Below are 11,577 nucleotides of genomic sequence, written 5' to 3' on the forward strand. Positions count from 1 at the left end.
TGGTTTTAATGTTAAAGGTCTACTTTTGTCATTTCAAATTTGAGAATTTGTTTTTTGCAGTCAATATTTTAATTGGCACATCTTAAAATTATCAAAATAAAACGGGTTTATTTGAATGCCAATGTATCTTTTTCCATTTTTATTTTTAAACTGACGTTTCAACTCATGCTAGGCTTTAAAAGTGTGAAATTTAGATGGTAATTTTATAATAAAAGAAAATACTTTTTTTGTAGATCTTCAGTGTGCATTTTTTTGCACAGTTCACATTTATTTAGCATTAAAAAACTGACAAATGTGCACCTTTTAATCATATATAGAAAAATATTTGTAGTTCTCTGAATTTATTTGATATTGGTAGTTTAATCACTTCCATTTTAATGGACTGAGTAACAATATAATTATAAACTGTTGGTGCATACTTTAAATATTGTATTCTTATATATTGTATCCCTGTGGCGGGCATGACGTCATGCATTTAAAAGACTTCTGTATAAAAAAAAAGACGCCATGAGAAGTGTGCATTTCATTTCTGTTGGACAGTAGAGACTTCAAACTTTTGTAAAAGTGGTGTTTTTATATTGATTTTGTTTTATATTTACTTCCAAATAAAACCAGGAATATGATCGATCATTTTAGCCATAGCGTAGTGCGCATTTTACGCATGTTGAGTGCAATCAGTAGTTGTTTTATGACCAAAAAGTGAACGAATGCAACATGAAAGCCATTTTTCCGAGTTCCTCCAAGTGCACCACATTTCCGAAGCAACCAATCAGAAAGCATTTTCGGGCATTTTGACTTGAGATCGGAACAGCAGCGCGGGGAGAGAGTTTTGTGGCGGAAGAGAACGGTGCGCTGTTGAGATTTCGGATTTTACTAGTAGTGTTTTGTATTAGATTTTTAGATCATACGTGTGTTAGTGTGCATTAGTGTTTGTGTGTAGTGTTTGTAGACGGTTTTTAGTGTTTAGTGTGTGTCAAAATGAGTCGCTACATGACTGCGCAGCAAGCCCTGAAGTACATGTACGAATGTGAAGAGGACGAAGGCGCGCTGCCAGAAGGTTCGGACTCGGAGTTTGAGCTTGACGATGAGGTTTGTTTTTGTTTTGTTTTTTCTTGTTTTATTTCTTTGTTTGGCATGGGATATGTACAGTAAATTATTATAGTCGGAGTAGATGCACACTGAAACACATTATATGCTAATTTCCATCTCCAGCTTGGTGATCCCTCCATTCTATTCAGGGAGGAGGAGGAGGAGGAGGAGGAGGAGGAGGAGGAGGAGGAGGAAACTCCCACGTGCTCTGTCCAGTTGAGGCCCACACATCAGAGGACACCACGGAGAGCGCAGCGAACTCGGACAAGATCCAGATCTCCTCTGACTGAGGCAGCACCAGAAACACGGGCTGGACAGTGGAACACTGAAGAGGACGCAGATGCAGCCCCTGTTGTAAGCCGCTTTCAACCAAGGAGAACACCAGGACCACAGATGGATCTGATGTCCAACCACAGTCCAAGTGAGCTGTTTTTGTTGTTTTTTGCAGCTGATACAGTCAAAACCATGTGTGACAACACAAACAGATATGCTGCAAAAAATCAAGCAAATGGGAAAAAATATAAATGGGCTGAATTAGACACAGAGGAGCTGTATAGGTTCTTTGGTCTATTGATCTATATGTCCTTGGTGCAACTACCAAGTGTCCAGGACTACTGGAGACAAAATCATTTTTTGTCTGTTCCAACTCCAGCTAAGGTCATGACAAGGGACAGGTTCAGGACCATTATGTGGAACTTGCACCCAAGTAATCCTGAGGAGGATGTCAAAAATGACAAAAAGAAGGGAACACCAGGCTACGACAAATTATCAAGACTGCGGCCTGTTTATGATGACATCCTCAATGCCTGTCAGGCTTACTACCAACCAAAGAGGGAGCTGGCAGTTGACGAAAGGATGGTGCCAACAAAGGCAAAAACTGGCATGACCCAGTATATGAAAGACAAGCCAACTAAATGGGGAATAAAGCTTTTTGTGTTGGCCGAGTCAAGCAGTGGCTACACTGTGAGTTTTAGCTTATACACTGGCAAGACTCACACTGCAAGTGAGCATGGGCTGTCTTATGATATGGTAATGAAACTTATTCAGCCATCTTATCTTGGCACCGGCTACCATATTTACATGGACAATTTTTATACCAGTCCTACACTGTTCAAGGACCTGGCCAGCAAAATGTTTGGAGCTTGTGGCACTTATAGGGAATCCATGAAAGGATGCCCTAAAGGGAGGCCAAATGCTCTCACTAAAAAAAGTGGAAGAGGATCAGTGAGATGGATCAGAGAGGGCCCAGTGGTCTTTGTGAAGTGGATGGACACACGGGAGGTGTCTGTCTGCTCAACTATCCATCCTGCGTTTTCAGGTGAGACGGTGCAAAGGAAGGTGAAGAATGAAGTGAAACGCTGGATTGTGAAAGACATTCCATGTCCTACACCAGTCATGGCGTACAATAAATACATGGGTGGGGTTGACCTGTCTGATCAACTCATCCAGTATTACTCTGCACAACGGAAAACTTATCGTTGGTACAAGACTGTGCTTATGCATTTGGTTGACATTGCCACAGCAAATGCCTACATCCTACACCAAGAGTTGTGCAAAGCCAAAGGAGTGAAGCCCATGACACACAAAGACTTCAGTGTGGAGATGGCCAGTCAGCTTTGTAGTGTGGACATGGCAGGTGTTCCAAGGAGAAAGGCAGCTGAACACATTCCTGTGTCCATTAGTGCTCAGCAAAATGCCAGAAACGGCAGACTGCAGTGCAGACACTGCCTCCAGGTGAACAAAGTCAGGAAGGACACGCAATGGAAATGTGAGGGCTGTGATGTGCCATTGTGCCTTCTGATTGACAGAAACTGCTTTGCACAGTGGCACAAGTAATTTGTTTTGTCTTGTGGCACCCATTTTGCAAATATTGTAAATAGTTGAAAGTGGGGGTGGGAGGGTGAGACATTGTGATGTTGGAGAAAATTTGTGATGGAGATATTGACATATTTTGTAAATAGTTGTAAAAAAAAAAACGCCTGGGAAATTACCCACAATATGGTGAAAATATGACTAGTAATTTGTTTTTTACTAAGTTTGTACAAAAGTTCTTAAAATGTACCCAAAAACTTTTCATGTTAGGCTGTAAAAATGGTTTGTTCAACATTTTTGTGAATATTATAGTAAAAATATCAATATTTTTTTCTACTCGGATTTTGTTTCTGTGTGTGTTTTTTGCTCCAATGTGATAATACATTTTGTCAAAATGAAACAAACACTGTAAAATCACAAAGTTTAGGATGTTCTGAAAATAATGATACCAAACAAGGTAAGGTAAATAGTTTTTATGGTGAAAATATAAGGGTAAATTCAAAATTAGACCAAAACGGCCATTTAGACCCAAGACTCCAAAGGGTTAAGTCAATGAGAGAAGCTTATCTGCATAAGTAATCGAATAAATAATGGGGGCCCAAGTCGACCTCTGCTCAAGGCCCTCTGTAATTTTTGGCCGGCTCTGTGGAAATGAACGTGGCTTCTTTTGGATATTGTTCTCATCTTAGTTTTCTAGGAATATTAATGTAAAGTGTCTATGTTCATTCTTTGATAACCTGTTACTGGGAGAGGCTCTGGAGCCGCAGGATGACCTGAAGGTGTCCGCGGCATGCTCCTGTCGGTGGACGCCAGCGCTGCCGCCGCCATACATGCCTATATCCTGGGGTAGGACGCACCATCCCATCGGAGCCAGTAACTTCGGCAGACGCCGATCCTGTTTGAGAAATTTAACGATATCTGCGGCCCAGACGGAAACATCTGTCTGCAGTCGCTGTGACAGTTTGAGGCGGAAGGTGTGGCTGCGTGACGGGTCCGTGTTTATGTCGAGCCGCAGCGGTAGCCAGCTGACTCTCTACACGGCAACTTGCTCGATCTACCGAGGGCTGTAAACGGTACGTTACTCCACCTGCATCGGCGTTTTGACGACGTTTGATGCCAAGTGTGTTTTGAAGCGCGTTTGCGCGCATTTGAAGGAGGTGTCACGTGTTTCTACATTCATCTGTGGATTTTTTTTCTCTCTTCGTATCTCCGAGCTAGCATTAGCTGCTGCTAGCTAGCTGTTTGCTAGCCGGGATTTTTGTTTTGTTTTGTTTTCGGTTTTTCTCTCCAAAGCAGACCCTCCGCAGCTTCTTCCGCCAGCTTACATACGTTTTAGCGTTAAAACTTTGATTTAGTATAGGTCAAGGGCCACTATTTTAATGTGAATCACCAGCTATTGCCACGTATTTGTACGGTGCTGCGTTGCTACAGTATGTATGTATGGGTCATTTTTCTAACTGTCAGCTAAAGTTTAGTGAAAGGGCAGCAGCCATTGGAAACAACATACTTACTCAGATGTTTCATACTCAAAAAGAGATTAAACTAAAATAACATTTGGTGTTTTTTTTAAATAACCAAGTAGGCAGTCTTTCAACGAATTTATACCTCTATTTTCTTACATTTGAGACACAAAATTTGACGTAATCTTAGTTCTAATTTTATGCTCTATTCTTGTATTTATTTAATTTTTTTTTGTTTGTTTAGTTTACACGTAAGTAAATTTTGTGATGATTTAATTGCAATGTACACCATTGTGCCTTTTTGGCCAAATCTCCCTCGAAAAACAGATTTTATCTCAAGGGATTCTCTGGTAAATAATGGTTAAATAAATGGCAATAACAAACGTAAACATTTCAAAAATTTTAAAGGGAAAAAACTAAATGAGTGATATTAAAAAATATACTTGCCAAAAATCTCAGAAATTTCTACAATAATTTCACATCTTTACAAGAAAAAGCATGAATATTCTCAAATGTCGGAAAACAAACAAAAAAACCCTATAATTTCCCACGATTAAAGGCATAATGTTGTATAAATCTGTAAAATAAAATATTGGAAATTTTAGGCGATGTGCATCAAAGTGTTTTACAAAGTCTACATGGTAAGTGAGTTCATCCTGTAATTGGGCAGTTACCGGTTCAAATCCGCGCTCTGTCTGTCTCTGTGTCCTTGAGCAAGAAACTTCACATGCCTGGCCTGCAGGTGGAGGTCAAAGGGCATGGTGGCACCAGTGCATGAGTGCCTCAGGTTAGCTGTAAAGCATTGATCCTTTTAAGTGGTGATGTCTTAAACGCGATCAGTTAGGACGTCCATTTAGATGAAATCGGGAACAACCTGAGCGCTTATTACTAAGGTATTCCATGATCTCATTATGTTTCGCAGTGTGTAACCCAAACATTTAAAAAAATTGTCTTCCAGTGTGCCGAAGTGTCACCCCTGCCTGGGTGCCATGGTCCTCTGTTACACATGAGCTCTACTATGTGGTACATCATGCAGAGCATTCAGAGTAAATACTCCTTGTCCGAGCGGCTCATCCGCACCATCGCCGCCATCCGCTCATTTCCACACGACAACGTGGAGGATCTGATTCGTAAGGTATGTTGCTTATCATGCTTGGAGTAAAAAATAAAAAAAAAAGTCTCCTGGCTGTTTTGACGTTTTCTATGTCCGACCCTTCTTAGGGCGCTGACGTAAACCGGATGCATGGGACCCTCAAACCCCTTCACTGTGCCTGTATGGTAGCTGATGCCGACTGTGTGGAGCTGCTGTTGGAGAAGGGCGCAGAGGTGGGTTTATTTCCACGCATTTTAGATGAATATTCAGCTCTCCAGATAGAGATCACTCAGAGAGAGCTGAGCCTGTTTGTGCTTGTTGATCTGAAGCAGTGCTGTACAACAAGATGTGGCTTTTGAGCTTGTCTGCGGTGGTTATTCATAGCCCTGGAAAACAAGTGATGGTTATATTTTAGCAGGTTTCCGGGTTCCTGCGCAGTCTTGCCATGTCTAGAAAAGTACGGAATTTGATTTTCATAATTTTCCAAGTCTGATAAGGAAATAAAAGACAATTGGGGATAGAAGAGTTTTGATATTTTATTCAATCAACTAAAAGATTATTTTAAAAAATCTGAAAAAAAACGACCTTTTATTTCCCTTCGGCTTTGGTTTTTGAGTTATTGACAGAAATCTTTATATATATATATATATATATATATATATATGGAAATTGAGTTTTTTCAGTTTTGAAAATCAAAAACGTAGAGATGAGTTAAAAGTAGTTTAGACAAAATTTGTGGAATAGAAATTGCACAATGTTGACAGAAGTGCTCTTGTAATATCAGGGCAGGAGTAAATCAAGTCAAATGTATTTAAATAGCACATCTAAAACCAACTTCAGTTCACCAAATTGCTTTACATAATAAAAAATTAACAATTAAACAACAAAATGAGCAAAATTAATCAATTAAAACACAGCCAACACACAGATGCCCTGCATAACTAGGGTTAAAAGCCATTGAAAGGAAATGTGTTTTAAATGGAGGCTTAAACTGATTGATTTAGTAAGTTGGGGTGACACATGTGTCATCGGTTTAGTGAAAACACATGCGAACCACAACATGCGTGATGCGCACTTCCTATGATTTTTTTCAGCAACAATGAATACACATGAAAGTTTTCATTTGGTCGGGTTCAAAGTTGGTTAATCTGTTTGGACTGACAAGCTATTAGTTTGTTTACTTGCTTCCTAACACACCACAGTTTGTCACTGAAAGCCAAAGGAAACTTCGAATGGTTTTTCGGGAACTTAGCTAGAGTCAAAATGGACTGAAAACGAAAGTTTTGCACGAGAAAATGTGTTCATTATTCTAACAAAGTGACTCAGAAATGAGTCGTACTTTAAAAATAAAAACTCTAAACCCATTAAAGTAAGTTGATGTCTATACCGTCTTTAGTTTATTATTTACTAACTAGGAATAAATTGTTGTTTTTTGCTGTCTATGCCGCATGGGAGGTAGTTTTTGTGTATTTATAAAGGTGTATTAAAGATGCACTTATAAGGCCTATCCTAATTAATTTAAGATCTGAGCTGCCAATTCCAGTTTTTTTGTTTACCACTCTCATTTTTTATTTGCATCAAGAGCTTTAACACCTAAAGAAAAATTTTGAATCCAAAAGAATTGTATTATAAAGTTTAACTCTATGCATAAAATATATGTTTTTTTAAATTATCTTAATGTTTTAATTTTAAATAGATGAAATGCATCTACTTAATGCAGATGCATAGTGGTCTATAAACCACTGTTTGTGGTTTATAGACCACAAACAGTAAGAGTTCTTAGTTTCAATGAATTTAACAAAAACTAGAAATTTAGATTTTTTTTAGTTTGTGACCTTCAGATCACTGATTAGAGCTAATGAAGAAAAGATTGGCTTATTCCAATTTCCTGGTGACTGGTTGGGTCATTTCTGCTATTCACATGACAAAACTAAGCTGTTATTTGTACAGTAAAGGTCTAAAAGGCTGAAACCTGTCTTTCCAACAACTAAACCTTTTTACCTTCCTGTTGATATGATTCCTCCATCAGGTGAATGCTCTGGATGGTTATAACCGCACGGCTCTGCACTACGCTGCAGAGAAGGACGAGAGCTGCGTGGAGCTGCTGTTGGAGTACGGCGCCCAGCCGAACGCGCTGGACGGCAACAAGGACACGCCCCTCCACTGGGCCGCCTTCAAAGACAACCCGGAGTGTGTGAGGGCCCTGCTGGAGAGCGGGGCCTGCCCCAATGCCCGGGACTACAACAATGACACGCCTTTGAGCTGGGCAGCAATGAAGGGCAATCTGGAGAGCGTCAAGGTTCTGTTAGACTACGGCGCCCAGGTCCATGTGACCAACCTGAAGGGTCAGACCCCTATATCCCGGCTGGTGGCCCTGCTGGCCCGAGGCCTGGGCACGGAACAGGAGGAAGAGTGCTTGGAGCTGCTTTGCCGAGCGGCGGGGCGCTTCGAGATCCGGCGGCCTGACGGCACCCTTCCCAAGGAGCTGAGCAAAGACCCCCAGCTGCTGGCGAGGCTGTCCAACATGGTGGCTCAGGCGCCCACGCTGCGCTCGCTGGCGCGCTGCGCCATACGGCAGAGCCTCGGAGTGCAGTTCCTCCCCACCGCCGTGAAAGAGCTTCCCCTACCTGAAACGGTTAAAGACTATCTACTACTGAGAGACTGATGACGGCGGCGGCGGCGGCGGGGGAGGATCCTCAGACCTCATGGGCTGATGATTAAACAGCTCGTCATACTGCTTTTATTGGCAAGTCGATACAGATGTATGTCTTTTTTTATTGTCTTGTATTTACACAACATCTGGATGAGGAGTGATTTAAGTGCAGACTGCTGTGTTTAATCAGTGTCATGTGAATGAACAAGGCAGGACTTGCACACTTTCAACTAAACAGCTGTTGGTTTTTCTTTGAAGTCTGGTAGCAAAAAGAAACAACCCCTTCCCCCCCCCCCGCCAAACTAAAGCAACAGATTTGCTCGACTTCCTCGTGGGAATAAACCAAGATCAAACAAGTTCTTTGATCACTTAGCTATGTTCTAAAAAGCTATTCATTAGAATATTTTAGAATGCTTATTATTACTCATTTTTGCTTGATTAGGTTTGTAAATGAAACTGTGTCGGACTCAGAAGATGGCTTTGTTTAAAAATGATAAGAAACGTACAGTGACATGCTTTCAGCATGCGGGAATAAAAAAGAAATAAGTCAGTTGATGAATGACGTAATTATGAAGGTTTTCCAGTACTTTTTGTGAGATGCAATACCTGGGAAGCGTAACCATAACCTTTTAACTTCTCCACATTTTACCACACGACAACCACAAAATTTCAAAAGTAGATTATATTTATGGTGAGAAAATAATTGATGCTTCAAAGTGACCATCTTCTTTACAATATAGTTCAAGCTCATTCAGATTACATGGAGAGCTTCTCTGGACGTCTGTGTTTAATATCTTGCCTGACATTCTCAGTTGGATACAGGTCTGAACTTTGACTAGACCATGTAACACATGAGTATTATATTAAAGTTATTTTCCTGCTGGAAGGTGAACCTCTGCAGAACCCACCCCCTCTGCCCACACACACATTTTTCAAATCTAACCAAAACAGTCTCAGACATTTTGAGTTTGGTCAGTTCAGGTTTTTGCAGCAAAAGTTTTGTTTGTGTTGCTACCACTTTAAGGATTTTAATAACAGTTTGAGGGTGGTTCAGCAGAGCCCAACCACACCCCTTCAACCTTACCAAAATCAGTTAAAAATGATGTGTAATGTTTGGACGCAAAGAAATTTGGTTTGTGCTGAAAATATGAAGGTGTAAAAGAACAAAAATGACACCACTTTTGTTTTGCTGTGACATTTATGTGTTTTTCTTTAGTATCTTTGACACTATGACGGCAGAGAAAATATTTTTACTTCATTTAACTTCCCTGCGGTGCTCACGCACTTAAACATGGATAATTCACCATCCACTTCACAGTTGTCTTCTACTTTGTGAAGCCCCACAAAGTAGGGGAGTTAACATAAACTCCCACTAAAATACACTGAAAGTTGTGGTTATAACGTGTTGAAATGTGGAAAAGTTGAAAGACGTTGAACTTTTTTTTGCCAGGCACTGTGTTGAAATAATTTGTATGATACGTTTTGGTTGTGATCAGTTTGTGATATTCACTAAGAAAATAGCATTAAACACAAACACACACACACACACCTATTTGGAGCAGGAAAGATTGTACCAGATGGGAACAATTGTATTTATGTTGTAGCAGCAGAGTGAAGCTGATTATTAGTGTTGGTTTCACTTAAGTGTGCCAGGTAGTCTTCTGAATATGTTCAACGCTAACAAAAGTGGTATCACCACGCCTGCTGTCATGTTTGACTCTCTGTTTATTTGGGCTTTATTGAGTGTTGTTTTTTTTTTTTTTTGTTTCTACAATGGAGGTTTAAACTCGCAAAACATTTTCAAGGGTGCTCACGGGTTCCAAAACTGAAGTCACTTTGTTTTAAATTCAATGTTTAAATGTTAAAACCATCAAATGGCATGATGAGTAAGTTTTGTCTTTTGTAAAGCCACTCAATGAGCTGGCAAAAATTTGTTGGAGGTCTGAAATCTGACCGTTTCTTAAACTTATTTTGTCTGACTGTTCTGTAAATATACATTTAAATTAACCATACAATTAGTTCTTGTGTATGCCTGCAAAGGTGCTGCTTTTCTTTGTCAATATAATGCAAGTAAATGCCTTTTTCTTTGCCTGCCTGCCTTTTTCTCTTACTATTTTTAAACCCAAACCATTTAATTCTGACTGATTTATTTCTGCCAGCTCACATCTACAACTCCTACATTATTCCGCACCAGCTTCACTGCTAACGTAAACTCTGACTCTTGGTTCTTCCACGCTCTGCAGCAAATCCCTAAGAAAAGAACTACAATATATTTGCTCATAAATTTAATCCACATCTGTGTCATTAAACATATTTTTTCTTAAAGCAATTTACACATGTTTTAGGTTATTTTGTGAAATACAAAAAGGGGTGAAGGAATCTACAGAAAAAAGCTGGCAAAAAGATTATTGAAGACCAAAGCTGTACTGAACGTGGTCAATCCTCAATCCACTAGGGGTCGCTCTTGCTTTGTTTCTAGCTCCAATGACAGTAACAAACACTATGAATGAATACTCAATCTAATAAGTGCTGGAGTAGTAGAAATAACATTGACTGTGGAATACATCATATATATTTAACATTGTGTTTTTGTTGAAGCATCCACTTTAATTAGCCTGATCTTATATCCAAATATTGCTTCCTTTTCCCGCAATCTTCTTAATTATTTTTAAAGTTATATGCTGTTTTCTGGAAAGTAACTATTAAGTTCCAGAAAGTGTCAAGTCAGTTCCAGAAAAAACACATCATTAAAGAAGAAGTATTATGTAAAATTGAAAATTTTTATATCATGTTTAATCTCGACTCCTTGGCAAAAACATGCCTGGAGTGTTGCTTTGATTTTTGTTTCTCATGTTTGAGAAATACTTGAACCTCCCAATATTAGGCATTCAGGAGTAAACTTTTGCTCCACCAAAAGCAATCTCCAGCCAAGCTTTGCCTTACAGAGCACCCGTCCCCTACTGGTCCCCCACGCAGCTCCTCCAGACTAGTGCCAGCAGCAACTACCAAACACCTGCTGAGTTTATCATACAAACTACGTCTCAGGCCAACACTCTAAAGAACGGTTGTAAAAGGCAGCATGGAGAAACATGGTTGTGTTGAAGGTGAAGTGTTGGAAAAAGCAGGAGCTTCTTAAAGAGACAGGTCAACTTCAAGGTGTCAAATTTTGAAGTCAAGTTTCTTGTAAGTTATGTTTGATATATAAAGTATTATAACGACTGAAGGTAACATACTTGATTGTGCTATAAAATGTGACTATGTGCGTACGTACACGGTTTATTACATAGTATTATATAGTATATAGTATTATATAGTACTACCTTATTTTTTTGTAATTTTTTTAGGAAAAGTGAGTTTTTGAATTAGGCCTACAGGTTATTTTTTAAATAAGACATTCAAACGAAGACTTTGAGCTTAGGATTTTACAATGTAGACACCTCGACGCAAACTAGACAGTTAATAATTGTTTG

General features: G+C 39.6%; 2 protein-coding genes across 2 annotated transcripts; both read left to right on the forward strand.

Annotated features, from left to right (window-relative positions):
* Positions 1-598: 598 nt before the first annotated feature.
* LOC111606301 (piggyBac transposable element-derived protein 4-like) lies at positions 599-3,105 on the forward strand. The gene is made up of 2 exons (XM_023326851.1): positions 599-1,089; positions 1,213-3,105. The coding sequence occupies exons 1-2, from the start codon at positions 979-981 to the stop codon at positions 2,923-2,925; spliced, it is 1,824 nt and encodes a 607-aa protein (XP_023182619.1). The 5' UTR covers positions 599-978; the 3' UTR covers positions 2,926-3,105.
* Positions 3,106-3,526: 421 nt separating this feature from the next.
* Positions 3,527-10,198, forward strand: asb8 (ankyrin repeat and SOCS box containing 8). The gene is made up of 4 exons (XM_023341353.1): positions 3,527-3,974; positions 5,320-5,496; positions 5,583-5,687; positions 7,484-10,198. The coding sequence occupies exons 2-4, from the start codon at positions 5,368-5,370 to the stop codon at positions 8,117-8,119; spliced, it is 870 nt and encodes a 289-aa protein (XP_023197121.1). The 5' UTR covers positions 3,527-3,974; positions 5,320-5,367; the 3' UTR covers positions 8,120-10,198.
* Positions 10,199-11,577: the final 1,379 nt, after the last annotated feature.

The sequence above is a fragment of the Xiphophorus maculatus genome, chromosome 1 (genome assembly GCF_002775205.1).
Source record: "Xiphophorus maculatus strain JP 163 A chromosome 1, X_maculatus-5.0-male, whole genome shotgun sequence".
Taxonomy (NCBI): Eukaryota; Metazoa; Chordata; class Actinopteri; order Cyprinodontiformes; family Poeciliidae; genus Xiphophorus; species Xiphophorus maculatus.

Bases quoted from the DNA above. Each gene is read 5' to 3' on its own strand.
- LOC111606301 (XM_023326851.1), top strand. From the start codon at position 979: ATGAGTCGCTACATGACTGCGCAGCAAGCCCTGAAGTACATGTACGAA. The intron at 1,090-1,212 runs GTTTGTTTTTGT...TTCCATCTCCAG, and splicing joins AGTTTGAGCTTGACGATGAG to CTTGGTGATCCCTCCATTCT.
- asb8 (XM_023341353.1), top strand. From the start codon at position 5,368: ATGAGCTCTACTATGTGGTACATCATGCAGAGCATTCAGAGTAAATAC. The intron at 5,497-5,582 runs GTATGTTGCTTA...GACCCTTCTTAG, and splicing joins TGGAGGATCTGATTCGTAAG to GGCGCTGACGTAAACCGGAT. The intron at 5,688-7,483 runs GTGGGTTTATTT...TTCCTCCATCAG, and splicing joins TGTTGGAGAAGGGCGCAGAG to GTGAATGCTCTGGATGGTTA.